The 21,451-nt window shown below is 41.9% G+C and overlaps 1 protein-coding gene across 1 annotated transcript in view; it reads left to right on the top strand.

The window, feature by feature from the left end:
• efna3a (ephrin-A3a) overlaps positions 1–21,178 on the top strand; it is a 56,161-nt gene extending 34,983 nt beyond the window's left edge. The window contains exons 2-5 of the mRNA XM_041053737.1: positions 13,080–13,381; positions 13,678–13,743; positions 15,424–15,501; positions 20,836–21,178. Coding sequence (XP_040909671.1) covers positions 13,080–13,381; positions 13,678–13,743; positions 15,424–15,501; positions 20,836–20,954 — 565 coding nt within the window. The 3' untranslated portion in view covers positions 20,955–21,178. The remainder of the gene's footprint in view (positions 1–13,079; positions 13,382–13,677; positions 13,744–15,423; positions 15,502–20,835) is intronic.
• The last annotated feature ends 273 nt before the right edge of the window (positions 21,179–21,451 follow it).

Genomic DNA, 21,451 nt, shown 5'->3' with positions numbered 1-21,451 from the left:
CCACTCTGCAGTTCCCCTCTGCTCTGCACATTTCAGCGTGTTGCTTTGGTTTTATGACTTTACTGTATTTTTCACTCTCACAAAAATATATATATATATATATATATATATATATATATATATATATATATATATATATATATATATATATATATATATATATATTAATTCAGGTTTATGGATATTTACTAATCAAATATATATATCACAATATAGAAAAAGCAAGCAAAATCACAAATACAATCATATATAAAATAACAAAACCTAGATTTAAGCATTCAACTGTTCATATGTGTAAAATAAAAACTAATTCTTTTTAGATTTTAATCACAGTTTTATGACAAAAGCTTGCATCATGCCATAAATGATTATATATTTTTGCCCAGACCTATTGTTGGCCACATAAAAGAATACCACACTGACTTTGAAAAAAGGTGTTTTTTTCTGTGGAGGCTGAAGCAAGCAGAGAATCTGCATGTGCTGTATGACTCAGGTGTGATTGAGCGTGTTGATTTAGTCTTGTATGGTACCTGAACACAGTAGCTCGAGCAGTAACCCTTCTGGCTGAGGCGGTGTAGGCAGAGTGAGCCTTTGAGGCGCACAGATTCACATCCGACATGGCTGCCTGAGCCATAAGAACAACTCCATGAATTATGAAAGGGCACAAGTCCTTCGCTGGGCTGCTCTGAGAGGGGACGAGATGGAGGGAGAGATAACTACACATCGTAGATAGATAGAAAGATAGTGTAGAGTGAAGCAAAGTGGAAAAAAATGAGGGAGAGAGATGCACTGGCACAATAAAAGAGGGAGATAAAGCTTGCATGTGTAGTGGAGTGAGAGGGTGTTTGTTTTGGACTGAGGAAGAAAGTGTGTGTTCTTGCCTTTGTGTGAATTTGCGACTGTCTGTGTATGTCGACGCTGCATCATTCCCAAATCTACCCAGCTGCGTGAAGAATCACTAACTATGCCATTGGATTTGGGCTCATCACTGGGTCCACAAAAGAAACATTATCACACAGACATAACATACACCACACAGGCTTTGTTCCAACCTCTTCAAACAGTTTTCACTGCAGAGGTGTGACAGCACGCCAGGCGGGAATCTGCTGCCCACCATTTCCAAACCCCAGCAGAAAACAGAGGAGAGGCAGAGACGGGGGATTTTTTTGCACCAATTATCTAATGTGTGATCTTGGGGCCTGCCTGCCTGTCATATGCAGCCTCTAGTTTATTCTGTCTTTTAATCTTTCTAGTAATCTTTTTGCCACTGCTGAGCCGGTGTCACAGCAGTGAACTCCAAGACAAGGCAATTCCATTAGGAGATGGCATGAGGCGGCATTCATTAATGGCCCGAGCCAGATGCTGCGCTGCACGTTGAAGGGAGGCGGGAGGGGGGGGGCGTTTGAATTTGATTTGATTCCTCAGGATAATGTATTGTGCCTCATCACAAAGTTGTTCCAGAGAGGGGGCTTTCCATATTCAGGAGGAGGTATTGTGGCTATTGAGAGAGCAGGTGGATTTCCTTGAGTATTATTGTGTGGTATGACAACCTCCCTCCCATCCCTTGCCATCCCTCACTCTGTTCCAGGTCTATCTGTGTGAAGCCTCATCTGAGCCTACTCAGGATTCAAGGCAGCCAACTGTCCACTCAAATCTTTTCTCAATCTACCTGAAGTTTTTACAGAAAGCAGTATGAACCTATGGCATTACAGCCTCTTGCACCCAGTCCTCCCAGTCCCTCTCTCCCTTCACTGTCTGCATGCATTTCACTGAGCATGCTCAGCATGTTCTTCTCATTTCATGTGTTATCGCTGTGCATTTTTTTGCTTGTCGTTTCACATTATGTCATTTCTGACCAACCGCTTACCCTAACTGCAATGACAAAGACAAATCCAAAAAGCGTAAAATGTGTTGACATGTCACGAAAATTGTCCTTAAAAGTACCCTGCTGTTTATACACCATCTCATGACTTCATGTAGTGCTGTGAGACATGTCGCCTCTCCAAGGATGTCTCACACCGAATGCTTTCAGGATGCTCCCCTCTTTATCGCCTCGGTTATATAAGTGCCTATATGTACCGGCAACCTTCACAATTCATAGCCTTGGGAGAAGAAGAGTGATGGAAGGGAGAGGCAAGATAGAGCAGAAGGCGAGGAAGGTATGAAAGAAAACACAAAAGACAGAGAGATGGGACGTGGAGGGGAAAAAGAACAATAGAGGGAGAGAAACTGCGCAGGTGACGCAGAGGAGACAGAGAAGAATGGAGGGGAGCGAGAAGATGTGGGCTGTGGCCAGTCAATTATTCAGAAGTGAAAGGTCTGTCGTATCTTGGGAGCTGCTTTGAACATGCCTGGCTGGCATCACCTGCTAATGGGCCACAGATTGACATGCTACCTGAGCAGACTCTACCCTCCCTAGTAGCTCTCTCTCTCCCTCCCTCCATACGAGCTCTTATCAGTGCTCTCTGGTAGAACGTGTAAATAATTACTCCATGACCACTCTGCTGTGCGAGCTGGAGGGTTGTTTGCACAAAGAAAAGAGAATATATTTTAAAAGGGCGATGGGTTATTTTAAGAAAATGGGTGAATTATTTATGGAGGCCCACTAGGAAGTGTTTGTGCATTTGTGCCTCTTTATGTTTGGTGTGTATGGGGATACTATGAGCCAGAATTGACGTAATACGAGAATGTTTATCCGTTAAAAGAAAGGTGTAAGTTAATTATATTAGGCCTCAGCAATCAGGGGTTGTGTTCACCTTGCTTAGAGGTTTCTTTTATGGTTTTGAAAGTGAACGAGTGTGTGTGTGTTTTGTGGTCTTTATGGGGGGCTGCGTACCTACATGAAACCATGCAGTTGCCATGGCTTAGAGATAAAAGACCAGATTATTCTTCTTGGCATCCATTAGGTTGGCGCTGTCTGAATATCGTCCAGTCTAAATCTGACCCAGAACTACTTTCCTTCATCTTTCTTTCTTCTTCTCCACCTCTCCCCTTCTCCCTCTCTCCTGCCTTTGTTCTTTCTCCTCTCTTTCGTGCTCGCTGAGAGAGTGATATGTGTGCCAGCCCAGAGTAAGGGCTTAAAGAGTGAGGTTTTTGAAAGTGAACACCCTACTGTGGTTGACTTCCTGTGAGAGAAGCCGAGCCCCTCACACACTGAGCTTCAAAGCTTGCATATTGAACTTTATAAAGATAATAGAAGTGGCTCTGTTGTCTTGAAGCTCACAAGCCTCTCTGTGGATTTACTTTTGCATGATATTTTGCTCATATTTCATGATGGTGTTCAGTTCAGATGCCTTATTTGTCAGTTTATTATTTAGATGCATGAATACTGGGCTGATGTGTGTGTGTGTGTATGTGTGTGTGAACCCTCTTAGTCTTTTTCTTGAGTGTGTCCTCTTCTCTGTCAGTAGTCAGGCAGTTGGAGATGGGCGAGATAAGCACTTTGTTTTTGGACATGTCCACGGCGGGCTAGCAGGAGCTGCCTGGCACCCTCGCTGAGGGCGTGTACTGTGGAGAATTCATCTTGATGAGAGCGTCTATTGTGTGTCACAGCCCTTCTGCTATCGCACTTTCTGTGCCTGGCTGTCTGACTCTCTCGCTCTCTAAGTCCAGCACCCTTTACGTTTAAGAGGCAGTACACTACAAACAAAATCAAAATTGGTCTGTTCTCACAGGTAATAAGTTAGGTTTGTGACAATTGCCACGGTGTGCCCGACACCTCAGGTGGGAACTTGTCAAAATTCTTTCCAGCAGTCTCATTTCCACTTTGGGCAGATGGACCGGTTGTAGCAAAAAGCAATTCTAGGTGAAAAGAAATTGATTGTTGATGTTGATTGTACAGTTTGAGTGTCATTTCAGCTACCTCCAAAATGTATTGCAAAAGGTTCATAACAAAACGTGTGAGATCAGATCTAAACATCTTCACTGTTCTCCTGCACGCTGAAGATGTTTACTTTCATTTATTGTCATTTTTAGACCATTTTACTGTCTAATTTGCACATGATTCATTGTTTTTCAAATTGCATACATATTGCAGCAGGCACCATATGGTTATGAGGTCCATTAGGTGAAGGTACCTAACAAATGTTTAGCAGAATAGCAAAAAGACCATAAAAAGGAATATACGATAATGTGGTAAAATATATGTCTGTTCTGTTTGAGAGAAATGGCACTGATTTAATTATTTTGTACATAATTACCGCTTTGTCAGTGTGATGGATTTATTTTTTTCAGGCATTTTTTACTTGACAGCTGTAGTCTTGGTTGTGTGGTTAGGCCACCAGGGCACCACTGGAAATAGTTTTGAACATAATGGATGGAGCAAGTGTTTTATTTAATAGAAGGAACTCATTTTGTAAGATCACTAAAAAAGAAGTAATGAAAAAAATTATCAAACCAGATTCATACACATCTTCAACTCATTCACACTCCTCATGTTTTGCAACGAAAAAGAAAATCTTTCTCTTTCCTTTATATTAATCCTCCTGTAAATTAATCACAGCCATAGATGTTTTATTCATTTCAATGCCATCTCCTTCCCTTACCTAACTGTGTGACATTTATCTTATGTTGCCATTTTGGCCAGGTCTCTCTTGAAAATGTTAAGAGGGCTGCACTTATATAGGCAATTCTGGTCGACCACTCAAAGTGCTTTACACTACATACTGTTCACCCATTCACACACACATTCATACAGACACTCATTCACACTCTCACACACTGGTGTCACAACAATCAGGGCAATTTGGGGTTCAGTCTTATGTATCTCATAAGACTTCCTGGTTAAGTAACGGTAAAATAAAATATTGTTTGGGCTCTTGTTTGCGTCCTTACACATGCACACAATTATTTACCACAAGGTTGGTCCATTATCTCCATTTATGAATGTTGCGTCTTTTTGGGAGAACAGGCTTCACTAGAAGGAAGGAAGGAAAGAGGAGAATGAGTTGTGTTTTTCATTATCTGAGGACATTGTTCTGCAAAGCAGATAAATGGTGAACGAGGGGCAGAAGCAGGTTGGGTGAGAGACACCAAATGAGAAGTGGGCTCGTGGAGAGAGTGAGAGCAGATGTAGGCGATCAAGCCTTTAATAGTGAGATACAATTAGAGCCTCACCTTGAGAGAGATGGACTCTTGTTATCGCAGCTTGTCAGAGGATATAATCACACAGAGAACTCAGCTGGATGGATGACTTTTTAAGGCCCGTGAGCACAGTCTGACATCACCTCTTGATGCCTCTGAGGGTTTCAGTGTGCCGTCATTAAGAGAGAAGTGATTCCCATTTTCTTTTTCCATTTCACTGTTTTATTTATGACCAGATCTTTGGGCATCACAGAGACTATAGCACTCTGGCCACTCAAAATCCCACTTGCATTAAACTAAACCTTAGTCATTAAAATAGGGAGTATTATTGCTAGATTTGAGTGCTCGCTAAAGTGTAAGCCAGATTACTGCCAGTCTGAGTTGCTGCACCAATGCAAAGCTCAAAGCCCACGGGCCAATTATTGCCAGAAAAACATTCCCAAGTGGTCCTTGGAAAGATTCCACTGTAATAAAAGCAAGAAAAGATGCCTAGTGGCCTCTCTTATATTTATTTTATGCAAAGAGTCTAGTTGGAGGAGAGCCACAGTTTAATATTCAAATGTGTCATCCATATTTCTGTTTGATATTTAAACTTCCTCTGTGGTTGTCTAGAAAGTAAAGAGCAGCTTAAGCCACATAGATTAATCAATGAAATGTACGCTTGTTCATATTTCCTCCAAACGAGCTGGCAGCAACCCATAACGCTTTGCTAGTGATTTAATCAGAGGTTGGGGCTGTGGAAATGGCGTTATTATGTTGATCATGATCAGTTTTGTTTCCCTCACTGCCACAATTCAAATAAGCATGCCCACTGAGCCAGCTAGCAAACGAGAAGTGCCCTTTGCATTAGGCCAGTGTCTCCCAAACTTTTTGCTTTATAACTTCTTTAAATGGATCTATGTCTACCTGAGACCCTGTTTAAAACATTTCATATGCACAAGAGTTGCGAGCAGTTCAACCTAAAGGCTTGAAGAGGTAAAACTATGCACAGTAAAGACAAATATGAGCATACATAAATATCAAATATAATGTTGTGTACCAATTGTTTCACAGTAGTGAAACAATTAATTGATTAGTGGACAAAAAAATAAGATAATAAAATGATTAATTAAAAGGCATTTATCAAGAACAAATTCCAAACACTTTGCTGCCTCCAGCTTCTCAAGTGTGAGAATTTTCTGTTTTTCTGTATTCTGAATCACAGTGAATTGAATATATTTTGTTTTGTACAGTTGTTGGATGCAGATGTTCCCTTGGGCTGTCAGAAGTTGTGATAGAGATCTCTCATCATTTTCTGGTGTTTTATAAACAAAAGGATTCATTAATGAATGCCAAAAAAAAAAAGAATAACTGACAGGTAGTAGCTGAGATATTTTTTCTTCTACACTGCTCTTCCTGGCTCCTAACTCATCCCTGCATCATGTCCTCCACCAGCTATAAATCCAGGGGTTCTGCCAGAAATTATGTGTTCCTCAGTATGTGACACTGCAGGACCCTCTCATAGGTACATTTGCCTCGGTTAAGTTGGCTAATACTTTACATTTCTGAAAGGGTCCCTCCAGCTCCCCCCGCCCACCCACCCATTTTACTAAAGGCATGCCTGGAGCGAGGCTGGGAGAGACAGAGACACCATGCAACTGAACTGCAGGGTGGAACAGTGAGCAGAGAGACCATCCTTTAACTGAAAGATCCATTTCTCAGCCCCTGTGTCGGCAAGAATTGGCCCCACAAGCTGCTGGATGCTGTTCTTTAGCTGAAGCTGCTCCGTGACCTCCCACTGAGAGGGGGAAGCAAAGTGATTTCGTTTATAGGAGATCAATAAAATATCTCTTCAAAGCTGAAATCTGTAACTGTCTGCATGTTCGAACTACAGCAGCAGCGACTGGGCATTTAGTGTTTCGTTTCGACTGATTGCTGTTGGCATGCAGTGCGAATGTCATGACCAGGCAACATCAACACAAATGTATTAATTACCGAAGTGATTCATTCATTGGGAAGCATTGGCATCTCAGCGTGGACAGTGGAAAGTGTCTACTCAGTTTTCAGTGTTTAATCTTAAAGCACTGTGGATATATTAACAGTCAGTATTCATTAGAAAACATCACTGTTTTGTGTTTTAAAATTTGATGAGCCCTTGTCTCAGATGGATGCAGTTTGGTTTACTGTACATTGAACACAAGCATTAGGAAACAGCAGAAAACATGCTGTGTCCACACTGGGTCAGTTAGGGAACAGAAAAGCTGACCTGTGATTGGTTTGAATTGATAAACTGCTGTTAAGGTGATTGGTTTGAAAAGGTGATTGCTGTCAAGATGTCCTTGAGCAAGACTTGTAATTACTTCAGCAGAGCTGTGTACTGTAGGTGATGCTGGGGGTCAATAGATTGGCACTGTAGATTTACAGGATAGAGCCTCAGGGTGGATGTCGGTAAATGTTAAAAACGTTTTTCAAAAAAAAAAAAAAAAAAATCCCTGATTAAAAAAAGGGCAAGGAAAAAAGTGTGGCAGAGCTTTTCAAATGATAGAAGTAAAGGTGGAAGGTCGGAGAACAAACTGTGGGGAGGTTTATAGAGAAATGGGTAAATATGAAAAGGTAATGGTCCTCAATTTCTCTGAGGCCAGAGTGGACAGAGGTTGCGGAGGAAACCGGTGGATGACTCCCAGTGGTCTCATAGTAATAGAGGAGAGTTGCACTTTCTGCCTCTTCCGACAGACTGGCTCAGCACTTGTTTCTCCCCCAATCCTCCATTTTGGATCGAAACATTGTAAATCGGCCTGTTAATTGCAGCGTTAACTCAATCAGCGACAACTCACAGGAGATATTGTGTTTGTATGTGTGCGTGCATGCGTGCGCTTGCTTGCATGTCTGATGGTTGTCAGTGTCTTTTGTGCACGTGTGCGTGCACGAGTAATGAGTTTTGGTGCTGAGGTACAGAGAAAAACAGCAGAGCTTAGCTCGTCCCTGCCAGGGGACTCGATTGGAGGAGTCTTGTCGGTGGTAAACAGACGATTGGTAAATGGCATTTAAGTCATGCCATTTCGTGCATCGGTAGTTTATCCTCCTGATGAGGCTGATGTTGATTACCCCAGAGAGAGTGTTTTTAAGGTCATCAATGACGATGCCACGCTGACCTCATCTTTGCTGAGAGAAGCTTCTACAACAGTGAAAAACACAGCGGAATAGCATAACTGTAGGTACATGGCCAGTACAAGATTTCACATAATTACTTTAACAAAAAGTTTAATAGAATTATTTTTCATGGCAAGAAATAATGACAAACAATGCAGAAACCAAAATACAACCTTGTACTGTTTAATTAGACATAGATTACTTACAGTTGGTGTAGAGAGTGATAGTCTATGCAACAACAAGAGCATTAATGCAAAAAATGCTTTTGTCATTGCACAGACTTGGTGCTATTTTTGACACAGAATAGTTCTGTTCGTAATTGCTTTGTAGATATACAAGCACATAAAGCAAGAGGGAAAAGGATATCTTTGCGAGAAAATGAATCGAGAAAGAAAATCTGGCCAAATAAAGCACAAAACTTCAAAAGGGAACATTTTCATTTCCCGGTGTGCCCTTATGATGTTATTCCCTAAAAGCAAGTCTCCCAACAGTTGCTGATATACATTTGAAAAGGATAACACTGCTATCATCACTAATACCTATGAAGAGTTGAAAGCCACAAGTGTTTTTTTTTCCCACAGTGTGAAGTTATTTCTGTCTTTTTCACTTCACTGTTGGACTATGTTTGTCAAAAGCAACAACTTGTCTCTTGCAGCTGTTTTTAATGGATTTTTGAAAACAGTTGGAGCCCGTGGCAGTAATGTGGGGCAAACCCACAGCACAACAAACAGCACTAACTTCAGACTGTGAAGAACACCTCAGCGGATTTACACTTTTCATATCTATTCATGTCAGAAGAGAAAATAAAACAAATACAGTTGCTCTGGTATTATTTTCATTGAAAGTCAGCAGTGATTCTGCTTCTGCTTTCACTTTGATGCAATCTGCCAAAGTTATTATCCAGGACTTGGATTTTTTATTATACAGAGGACGTGGATTTGGTTTAGTTTTAAGCTCTGCAAAGCAAAACAAAAACTGATTGGCACTCATCACTCATGTGGAAAGTGAAATATTTTCTTTTCTTTCCTATTTTTATTTATTTTTGTTATTAAAAATTACTGTGTACTGTGTGTTTTTTAGAGGAATTATAGATTTTCTGTGGTTGTGAAAGATGCTCTGTTTCTGTCCAGCATATGTTTTAAGTGTCTTTAGCTGGAGCGCTAACTTACCATTGTTATTTATTGATACCGGCAGTATTCTCCAAACACTCTTTTTAGATGTGAAAGGTGCAGCGGTGCTATCTTTATCTCAGTCTTCCTCGCTCGTTCTCTCTCTCCCTCTCTCACCCCTGCTATCTGCCTCCCCTGGCAGTCTTCACCAGCTTGTGCAGCCTTTACTAACTAGCTGCACACTCCCACTCATAGGAAAATGATGATGAGACAGCAAATCCACCACAGAGACAATGCACAGCGGAAAGAGAGGAAGTGAGAGGGTGCAGGAAAAGAGAGACAACGAGAGAATGAGAGCCATCAGTCTTTTTTATGCACTTTTACCACATATATGTTCATCCCTGGGGGAGCACTATGTCTCTGTCTAGGCCTCAGCCTCCCTTTCTGTCCCTTTCTCTTTGTTGTCATCATTCAGTGCATTTTCCTCTCTCACCCATTCCCCTCCTCCCTCCACCGTAAGTTATTAAATCTCCTCTCACCCCCTTCCTCTGTTTCTTGTCTCCTCTCCTCCCTCCATTTCTCTCTGCCCTGCAACCTTTCTGTCTTGTGCCACTAAGTGGAGTGCTTATATAACAGCATACACCTAGAGGGACTCCCCGCCTCCTCTCACCCAGCTAGCCTGTTCTTCTCACTCCACCCTCTTAGTGTCCTTTCCTCCTGTATTTCTTTGCTGCAACACCTTACTTTCTCTTCCTCCTACAGAGTCATTTTTCCTCCTCCTCTTCCTTTCTTCTCCTGCATCCTCTCTTGCTGACGTTACTTTTGGAACAAACGGTCCTCCTACTGCCTAGCTACATCTAACGAGGTCTAAGTGATAACCAAAACAGTGAAATAATGGGGTCATGTGTTCATCTAGTGCTGAAACAATTAGTTTAATAGCAGAAAATGAATCAACAACAATTTTGACAATCAATTACTGCTGATTATTTAAGTTATATACCAAGCAAACCAGCTAAACATTTCCAAATTTAAGGATTTGCTTCTTTTTTTTTCCAGTTTTGTAATTTTATAAATTGAATTCTGTTGGCTTTTCCTCTGTGGATTACACACAACAAGCAGTTTTCTGGACTAAATGATCAATAGATTAATCTAAAAATTATAATCATTGGATCCCTACATTCATTCCTGGCTTGTACACTCAAGCCACATGGATGCACCAAATGAGATATTATTGCCCATATCTCTAGCCTTTCGTGTACATGTTTTTCTTTCTCTCCAGCTAGTAAATCTTAAAATGACAAGAACAAATGCACTTGTGGCGAGTTAGCTGCATTTGTTGTACTGTCTCAGTAGTACCCAGTGCCTTTCATCCATAAATACTATTGAGTGCTCAGACACACACACACGCCCTCTCTTCCTCCGGCTCTTGCCTACTTGCATTCAGCTCTCACCTATTTCTCACTGACTGCATCACTCTCTGACTTTCTACATGCCACTTGCATCCAGGATTCTCCTCATCGCATGTTTTCATATTCAACATTCAATGTTCATCTTCTATCTACTTATCATGCTCTCTATTCCACACCCATTGTACCTCTTTGTCTAGCTTTGCCTCTCCTCTCTCCCCCCATCTCAAACTTCCTCCCCTTCCCTACCACCACCAACCCCCCTCTCTAAATATAGTCCCTTTGAAGCATAGCTGTGTTGTCTCTTCCCGCAACACTGCAAGACAAAAGTCTGTCATCTCACATCTGAGCAGTAGGGATAGAAAGCACAGATAAGATTGATGGCCCCAAAAGAAAACCGGTTAAGAGAACTGATATTCATCTGCCACAGCATGTGTGTAAACGAAGAGAAGAAGTGGAGATGAAAAAAAGGATGGGAGTGGAGGAGAGAATGCAGAAAAACAGAACAGTTGTAGCACCACAGTGATAAAGATGGCGAGACAGAAAGAGAGAGAGACAGAAAGGGAGAGAGGTGTTAGGACATTTCTGATCCTGGTTTTGTAATTGAATGATAATCTCTATGGAGGCCTGACCCAGTAACGTATTGTAAAGCATACGTTTGTGTGAGCGTGTCCCCAGCTTTGTGTGTGTGTACAATATGTACGCACATTGTGGCAGTTGTGAGTGTGTGCAAGTGTGTGCTCCTTTGTATGTGTGTAACTGAAAATGTGTAAGAAAAAGGGAGACAACCAGGAGGAAAAGAAATGAGTGCAGAGGAGAAAGAGGGGAGGTTTGAGGCTTTAAACATAATACAGCACAATACCTCCACCTACTGGTGCAAATGAGTCATTACAGCCAGTTGGAGCAGGTTACACATCACTGCAGCCAAGGACAATTCCCATCTCATCAGCTCACCTGCAGGAGCCCTTCTAATGACTTCTACTTTGTCTAATTACAGATTGTGTAATTTACATAATAAGTATACTCAGTATTATAAACAGTGAAGTTCACAGCGTGGCGGATGAACACGAAATCATACCACATCATCGCCTCAGTTGATTTTTCGGGAGTCTTAAAGGATTACTTTACCATCATGTACATCACTCACATACACATATGCTCAGCCTGAGTGGCCTTCCTTGCCTGCTAACAGCTTGCTCGTCCATCAGCGGCTGTTGCCAGGGGAGCTTGGTCCATCATATGTACTGTGTGCAGGCCGCTTCCCCTGCGGCCAGAGCATACATCGCCACTGACAGGATCTCCTTCTGCCTCAATGACCTGGCCTGAAGCTGGCTCAGGGGAGAAAGACAGGAGTGCAGATTATCATTCTCAGCACCGTTCTCAGCTCTCGCCAGGAGGCATTTAGGGAGAGAATGTGTGTTTTTATATGCAGGTGGACAAAGGTGTAATAGTTAATCTCTTGAAGAAGAGAGGGTGTTAATATACACTGAAGGAGAAGTCAATAGCTCTCCAGCCTCTTTGTGTTGCTGCTGTGCTACCAGTTGTACCTGTAAGGGTTAGCTGATTGATTATTTGGTCAAGAGCCAGAGTATAAATGAACAAACATTTTAATAATCTGTTATTTTTGAAGTGAGAATTTTAAATGTGTGCTGATTGTTTCCTCTCAGGCTTTGCTGCTCTGTTCTTTAATATAATTATAAAGTAAGCATTATATGGGTTTGGCTGTTGGTTATTATAGAAACAAACAATCTGAAGACATCACCATGGATTTCGGATGGACCATCTTATGACGTTATATTAACTGGACAATTAACTGCCAACTGGACTAATTATAAAGATAATTGTGAGGTTAAAGGATTGCTTTTATATTCTGGGAAATATGTATCTAAGCTTTCTTGCCAAGAGTTAGATGAGAAGATTCATACAATTCTATTATCTGTCAGTTAAATATGAAGCTGGTTAACTTAGCTTAGCTTAAAGACTAGAAGTAGGGAGGAAACAGCTAGCCTGGTACCTCTCCAAAGGTACAGAAATCCACCTATGAGCACCTCTAAAACTCACTTATTAACGTGTTATGTTCTGTTGGTTTGGAAAGTGTAAAAACAACAAGTTGCAGTTTTATGGGTGGATATGTGTGGGACTATTTTTTGGCTGGGAGATTTCCTGGAGTCTGGTTGCCTGGCGAACCTCATGCTGTTGACAAGTCTCCAAAGGTTATTGGAGAGATTGGAAAGATTATATTCCTTTAATGGATAAAACAATTCATTATTTGCAGCCGTAGCTACATTTCTTTTTTGTTTTTAATTCCACTTCTTTGTCTCTCTTCCTCTGTGTATCTGCATTTTTAATCCAGGCTACGAAGGGAGGGATACACGGTGCAGGTCAGCGTCAATGACTACCTGGACATCTACTGCCCTCACTACAACACCAGCCAGCGAGGGACGCTTGAGCGCATCGTGGCTGAGCAGTACATCCTCTACATGGTCAGCTACCGCGGCTACCGCACCTGCGACCCCCAGCTGGGCTTCAAACGCTGGGAGTGCAACCGGCCACATGCGCCTCACGCGCCCATCAAGTTCTCTGAGAAGTTCCAGCGCTACAGCGCCTTCTCACTGGGCTACGAGTTCAATGTGGGCCAGGAGTACTACTACATCTGTAAGTCAGGCCAGTAAACACCATCCCCGGCTTAGTGTCATGAACATAAAAATCCTGAGAACACTGCACGTTCAATATTTTAATCTGAGATTATAATGAGGAGATTCTCTTCTCAGTTGCTGTCACCCTCATGTATTGACAGTGTGTGGGTGTTTCTAATAGATTCTGGAAGTTTAGCTGGGGACAGGCTCTTGCTCAGTTGCAGCGCTGCAGTTTTCACAGCTGATTGTTCAGGGTGTTGTGGCCTGCAGAGGGCACAAGGTTGACATGCTGCGTGTGTTTTCTCTCTGTTTCAGCCACGCCCACCCACCACCACGGCCACAGCTGCCTGAGACTGAGGGTCTTCGTCTGCTGCTCCACCGGTGAGACCTAATAACTCTGTCTTACCTCTATAGGTCTCTCCCACTCATTTAATACAATTACAATTCAGTTTTTGTGTCACTTTATCTCCACTTTCCTCTCCCCTGCTGTCTCTTTGTATCTCCCAAGCACACAAACACACAGAGAAACAAAGAGAGAAACAGACAAAGGGAGAGAAAAACTAAGATCTGACAGTCTTGTCTCAGAGAGAGGCTTTTCTGCCTCGTGCTGTCTTGGCGAGGTTTTGATGATGGCGTCTTTTCCCTCGAAGCAGCGCTTTGAGAGTGATGGCTTAATGTTATTCTCTGTCTCACTGCTATTACAGTAATGCTCTATCTGACTCAGTGAATGACATGCTCTCGTGAAGCCGTACAAAAGATGTAAAAGAAAAAAAAAACAGATTCAGCTGCAAGATCCAGCTCTTTCTGCCCTCCTTCTCTCTGTCACTCTACATCCTTCTCTCCCTCAGGTCTCTTGACCATCTCCCCCTCCTTCTCCCTGACTGTCTATCTCTTCTTCTTCTCTCTCTGGCTCTCTGATGCCTGCTGCTCTGTATAGTGTGTGTGTTATTTTTACTCTGGTAGCCTGCTCTCTCCCCTGCAGGCCTTTGATCAGGGAGCCCAGTGCTGAAAGCCTCCCCCTCTCCTCTAACCTTGTCAGCACTAATACATCGCACACTTAGGCCAGTGTCAGCCCCTGTGTACACATCACCTTAACACCCACCCTCCCCATCCCGGTGTCACGGCTAATCTATTGATGTGTCTGCCATGCCTCCATTTGCTTTTGTGTGTGTTTGTGTGCATCGCTGTGTGTGTTCGAGGTGGAGGAGTTTGAGCACGTGTGTGTGTCTGCACATGGTGGTATGCCGGCCATAATTTTTTTTTTTTTAAATGTTTGTGTATGTGTATGCGCATGAATGGTTGAGCTGTGCCTGGGTGCATTTAGTCCGTTTACGATCCACAACCTTTACTCAGCAAGGTCATTTTAACAGCTTGCTATCAAAAACGCTGCTGATTTCAGCTGCCTCCAGACCGCTTTCGTTCTCTCTGCATGTTTCCCACCTTAACCCCTACAAGACTTGAACATAAGAAAGAGATGTGAATATTTATGTCATATGCTTTACATCTGTGAAGAACTGCAAATTAATTGCTGGCAGCTTCTATGTAAATTCTCTGTGGTTTTAAATACTTCTAACTATGCATCAGAATCACAGGCGCATGTAGACACCTATATTTAGCTAAAAAAAAAAAAAAGCAGAAAATACACAAAGATGTATACACATGCACATCAACAAACCCACACATCATTCATTCATGGATAATTTGGCAATGCAGACTGAATGTAATTCAGTGTCTAGACGAGCAGTGAATGTAATAATGATTTCTGTCCACTGGCTTCAAATGCTTTTAATCTTCAGATGGAAGAAGTCAGGATTCACAGTCCAGGGTTTCTTCATGGTTTTTTATCAGTGACAGGGGCACACTTACTCCCCCTTGTGCTGCTATAACTGTTCACAATTTAATGGTGCCTAAAATGTACATTTTACTCAGAGTTGCCGTTTTAATGAGGTGTTTTTTTTTTGCTTTTCTCTGTCCCTTTTTTTCTCTCTACGCTTTTTGTTTCTTCCTCTTCATTGTTTTTTGTCTCTCTGTCTTTGTGTGTTTGTGTGGTGTGTTTCTCAGTCTCCCAGGCAGATGATGACTCCAGTCAGACTTCTCCCGACTACACAGTCAGGCCAAACATCAAAATACACAACCTTGGTGAGTGACTCGACATTTGTTTCTGTGTTGCTGAAAATGAACAGCAGCCAATTGCCAGATGCTGGTCAATATTTGGCTGTGGCAGCAAAGCATGATTTGTGTACCAATCATTGTGGAAAGGAAGCAACCATTTGTTAGTTTTTTATTCTATGGCTGGCAAAAGAAAATCCGCAGGCCAAAGCTGGGTGATGAGTAGAACCTTTATTTTCTGCTTTTGAGTGTTGTGCAACAGGGGAAAGACCATGAATACTGCAAGTTAAGTGATTCAACAGTACTGGCGTACGCTGACACTCTTATATGTAGTGTATACTTTATTTACAGTATGCACAGTATTTTCACTATTTATTATTACATTCAACACACGTCAGTTACATTAATTCAGTCATAACAAGACTCTAATGTGTTGTTTAAAACCTATATTTAGCAGCTTGTACTAGCCCATCAGACTTGTTTTTATTGACGTCACCACGTTCCCAGATCTCAGCTGCTGACGTGAGGTGAGCAGAGTCTTATTATTAAAGACAAGAACAATGGACAAAACTATGAAAGTAAGACCCAAACTAGAATTATCCTATTATCATATCTATTTTTTTTAATGCAATAATCTACAAAAACCTTTGCTTCCTTCAGTATACCACATATATACACAACCTTCCTTTTTCCTCTGCACAAAATCCACAAGGTCAGTAGAGGTCTTGTAGGGAATGAAAGGTCCATGTTTACCTAAGAAGAAAGCATGTCAGCAAGCAAGTCAATTGTGCAGCTGAGTGGTTACATAAACCCTCTATTTTTCTTTCTCTTTCTCCATTCCCATCTCAAACAAAAGCCTCTTGCTGGGAATCATTTAATATGCTTGTTTCTGGGAGCTGTAGGCAGTGTGTGACGAGGGCTAAGAGAGTGTGACCTGCCTGAGATGGAAACTGAGACCAGCAGAGACAGAGTGAAAAGAGCTCTTGAGCCATCAGCAATGAGTACCTTCGGAGAGAGACAGAATGAGAAGGCAGAAAAAGTGAGAGAGATAGAAGAGAGAGAAAGAGGGGGAGAGAGTGAGGCAGGGGGAGGCTGTAAAGAGGGAGAAACAAAGTGAGATAGAAAAAGTCAGAGAGATAAAAGACAGGAAGGGGGCCGTGAAAGAGAAATGCAGCAGGAGAAAACCTGACAGAAAGAGGGACAGATAAGGCAGAGAGAGAGAAACAGGCAGAAAAAGAGATAAAACCAGAGTGGGGGCAGAGAAAGGGGGCTGCAGAGAGAAGGGGCAGAGGAAGAAAGAAAAGCTCAGTGGTGGGCGAATTGCTCAGCAGTAACTCAGGCTCGAGCTTACGTAGAATTTAATATAAAAAACTCAAACTGGCAGGGAATCATAAAAAATCATAGCCTCCGGCGTTGTGATGCATTTTGCTGAATACATTTGGAGGAATAACAAAATCAGGACACACAGATTTATGCGCACTCACACACACATTTAAAAACAACCCATACCCCTGATGGCCCTGCTGACCGCTGGACACCCACGATCTGACTCACCCTCAGGACCAGACCAGCCCACAGACTGGCTTAGCATCAACAAAGCTTTCCTCTCTCTCCACTTATGTTTGGACTTGCTGCCATCCTCGTTACTTTATTATTAGCTTTGCTTCTACGTCACATTTTCCTTATTTAACATGCTGTTTTAAGGATAATTCCTATTTTTGTAGTTTTGCCCATCATTTCTGTGGGTAATAATGTGGCTTTTCTCACCAAGTTAATTGATTAGATCTAGGAACATTGCTGGTGACATCCTCAAATGATCAAAATGATCAAAACAAATCCCCTGGCCAGCCAAACGAAGAGAAAAAAAAATATTACCCAGGGTGTCTGCTGTAAACACTCATCACAGTTTATCATTTGTGAAATACGCACGCTGCCACCATTGCAGCGTGCGTGTAAGCAGGGCCTGAGAAGCGCTTTTATGAAACAGGCCACCGTTGGCTTGTTTACAACCTGTCAGATCATCTGACTCACTTGTCTTTCTTGCCACACTTGAAAGTGTTTCCAGATCTCCACAATTACTTTGGTGATTCCTCTACACAAAATAAACCACTAAACAAGACCCCAGTGTTAACCGGAATTATCTTTTAAGTGTGAATTGACTGGATTTCTTTTGATTTTTTTATATTCTAAACCCCTCCCAACACACCTCTGTTCTGCTTGTAGCTGTTTTCAACATAAATTATGAATAGCACAGATTAGTTATGGTAGAGCATCTTATAGCAAACTGCTTACAGTATTTCCACAAATGAGCTACACGAATTCAGCATCAGTCTTGCTGCTTCCTGCTTGAATTAATCATAACTTTATCATTTCCTCCAGGAAAGCTTAGTGTACTCTGCATTTTTCCATCTGTGACATACTTGCCTGTAAACACTTTCTTCCTATATTGAATGTCTGCAGCAGCGGTGTTGGGCTAAAGCCTGAAACATGAATTAGGTAGTGGACCAGAAAACACTGGAACTGGAAACAGGTCATTTTAAGATGCATCAATAGACATTAGCATCCTTGGTTCATCTGTTCTGAGTGGGGTTGTTATGAGCAGGCTTTCTCAAAATCAGTCTTTACACCAACCAAACCTAAAGACTTTATCCAGTATGGGCAGTCTGTACATTCAGTGGCCAGAAGAACCGAAACTCTGTTTCCTTTAGAGCTGTCACACTAGCATAGACACGTACACTCCTAGCCTCCTAAGTAAAGTAAGTTTGTAAATCATCTTACATAAACTTATAGCTGTTTCAATCTCATCCACACTTGATGTAATTGCTCTGTTGCTATTTTTTATGGATGTAACCAGGTAACTATTCTTACTCCCACCCACAAAGATTTGATCGGTCTGGGTTGGGTTTCTAGGTTTCTCCAGTTGGTGGAAAAAGCCAGCAATGAGCATGACACCGGGCTGAATGTACCAGAGATGTGGGCAGTAATTCAGAGGTCTGAAACCAGGCTTGTAGCCTCTGTGTCTTAAATCTTACATTTTCAGTGGTAAGCTTTAAGAACACAGAGACATCAGTGCTTTGTACAATTTCCAGAGGTTGGTGAGTGCGTTCTCGTTTCTACATATACTGTTCTTTACTTCCTAAGGTTGTAGTGGGAACAATATCAGTGCATTGTGATTTCACCTAAATGTTCCTCACACCGTTCCAGGGCAAGTCTCTCTGTGACCAAGAGCATTGTCTTATCTTCATACCCATTCCCTCAGTAGTGCTTGATGGTCATGAATGCATGAACCTGCTACAATTGCTGTTCCTTACGCCTCACTGCGAGTCTCCTATCGATGTGGCGTAGTTGGCATGAGGATTTATCAGACCAGACAACCTTTTTCCTCTCATCGACAGTCTAGGGCTGATGCTTCTTATCTCACTGTAAATGCCTTGGGCGATTTACCGTGGACAGGAGCGCTGCCCTAGCATGCTCATCTGTTGTTCTGCCCCATACAGACAAGACTGATTGTGCACTCGGAAATTGATTGCTGTATCCCACAATTGTACTGGGATGTTAAGTGTCATACTCAGGACCTTTGATAACTTGTTATGGCCTGAGGCATCCGACGTCCCCCACATTCATCTTCCAAGGGCAGCCTCCCTAAATAGCAAGAGTTTTGAAGAGGTGCATATTGTGCAGCTTTGTGATTGTCAAAGCTCATGGCTACCACAAACAAGTCTGGAGGAATCTGTTCACAAAGCAGCTGTGGAAATGGAACTGTTGCTACATGAACTTGTTTACTTAAAGGTGAGGAAGAACACGTTTCTTCTGCAGAAACAGTTTCTTGTCTTGTGGTTGAAGACTGTACACTTTACCACTGAAATGTGTATGATGAAACCTTTTGGCGAGACAAACTGGATGGTGTGAAGGCGCCGCTGTGACCTGTGGGCCCTACCTGAGTCAGTGCTGGTTTTATATTCTCCCACCTGCCTTCACTTAGTGTTTTCTGTTTAAGTTCATCCCAGTGCGCTCTGGTGTGAATGTCAGTGTCGTGTGTCATCATCTTTGCAGACAGATACCTTGTGTTTTCTTAAGAGCAATTCTGACGTGGGCTGGAGTCACACGCAACCAGGACAAACCAGAGTGGCTGGCTGGTTTACTCTGTGAGGGAGTAAAAACAAAATTCCGTACATTCACCAAACATCAGCTGTCATGTGGTTTGTCATCTCTGTCTGTTATCTCTTATCACCTTCCTTGTTTTTTACTTGTAGACAATTAATCTCCATTATATTTAGCAAACCCCAAGCAAGGCTTTAAAGTCACAGTGACACAACAGTTTAAAGGCATTCTACCAAGTGGTTTTATGGAAGACAATATGCCGGCTAGAATTATTATGCACCTGGACATTAAAAAAACAGATCTTTAAGTAAAAGCATTGGGATTTTTGTAGACAAACACAAAATTTTTGTCAGTTTTGGAGCACAATTTGTTAAATAGATATATCCTTTCCTGTATCAAAACAAGCATTTTATACAGTGTCATTTTAAGATGTTATATCAACATTATTTCCAAAATTTAACATCAGTATCTCACATCTCAAGACCTTAAACTCTTCCACCACCCCTTGTCTTTACCTACATCTCTCTTTTATGTCTGATGCGGGATAATGTGACTGGCGTCAGTAAGAAATTGCAGCTTTCTTCTGCACTTACTTAGATTACTTGATAGGAAAAAAACAGGTTTTACTAGCATAATGCAGCTAGCCCAGGTTGTCCTAAAAACGGTGATGGATTTGTAAGCAGCAGGGCTCTGTTTGGTTCCTTTTAGTTTAGTTTGGCATGTAATAACCCTCCAGATATAATGGGAAACATTATGTCGAGACAGAGCATAATGACTCAGTGTAATCCACTTTTTACCGAATATTACAAAATGTGTTCTCCCAGCTCTTTCTCCATCTTTCCCCTCCAGCTAATGTTCTGTTGTGTCTAATCAATGGCAAGGCCATAGTAATTTGGTTTGATTGAAATCCCTCTAGGATAAAAACATCATTAGCGTGAAAAGAGGAATACTCAAAAAAAAAAAAAAAAAACAGATCAGAAACAAAAGTGTTTTTAATTTTCCCTTCCACAGGGGAAATGGCCATATGTAGCAGTGCTGATGATAATTGGTGGTTTGTTGATAATTGCATCATGTCTCTTTCTCTGCATATGTTAAAGCACGATTTGCATGCATCACACATTGCCTTTAGATTGATGAATTAATAATGTAGTAATGGTTCGTTTCCTTCTGTCTGGCACACACACTGTCTCTCTCGCTCTTTCACGCTCACGCTCCTCTCTTTTCTCACTTTCTCATTTTCTCTTTCTGTGCCTTTCTCTCCAGATGAATTTAACCCTGAAGTTCCCAAACTGGAGAAAAGTGTCAGTGGCAGCAGCCCATCACGTGACCGCCTTCTTCTCACCGTGGCGATGCTGCTCGTGTGTGCCGTGCTCTTGTCCTAGCGACTGTCACCCAAAGTGACACTTCATGCATAGCTGGACCGCCTTGTCCAAAGGGCTTTGTATCCACCTACGGTGAGTTTTTGATGTGAAAGTTGGCAGAAACACAGAAGAGAATCAAGTAGAGGTGCAACAGAACCATAATATTGAAAGAACACAGAAAAACAAATCCCTGAACTTAACTTTACTGGACTTTAAAAAAAAGGAGAGGCCTTTTTCCTGTCATATTTACACCAGTGTATTTTGTACACTCCATGTGTTGTTGGACATCATTATCATATGACTACCACAGCATTCCATGCAGGTGTGTTTGCCACAACATGGAGACCACAACCAATATTCAGAAACAGACTTCTGTGCTGCTGCCGCACAGCCAACAGGTGAGAGAGAAAGTGGACTTGTAATGAGTTGGATGTAGACTACACACTCTTATTGTAGCATGGATATCAAATCTGAGGAATTTAAGATGCACTGTCTTAAACTGATGAATGCAAGGTTTT

The sequence above is a fragment of the Toxotes jaculatrix genome, chromosome 13 (genome assembly GCF_017976425.1).
Source record: "Toxotes jaculatrix isolate fToxJac2 chromosome 13, fToxJac2.pri, whole genome shotgun sequence".
Classification (NCBI taxonomy): domain Eukaryota; kingdom Metazoa; phylum Chordata; class Actinopteri; family Toxotidae; genus Toxotes; species Toxotes jaculatrix.
This window is presented reverse-complemented; position numbering and strand designations above follow the sequence as displayed.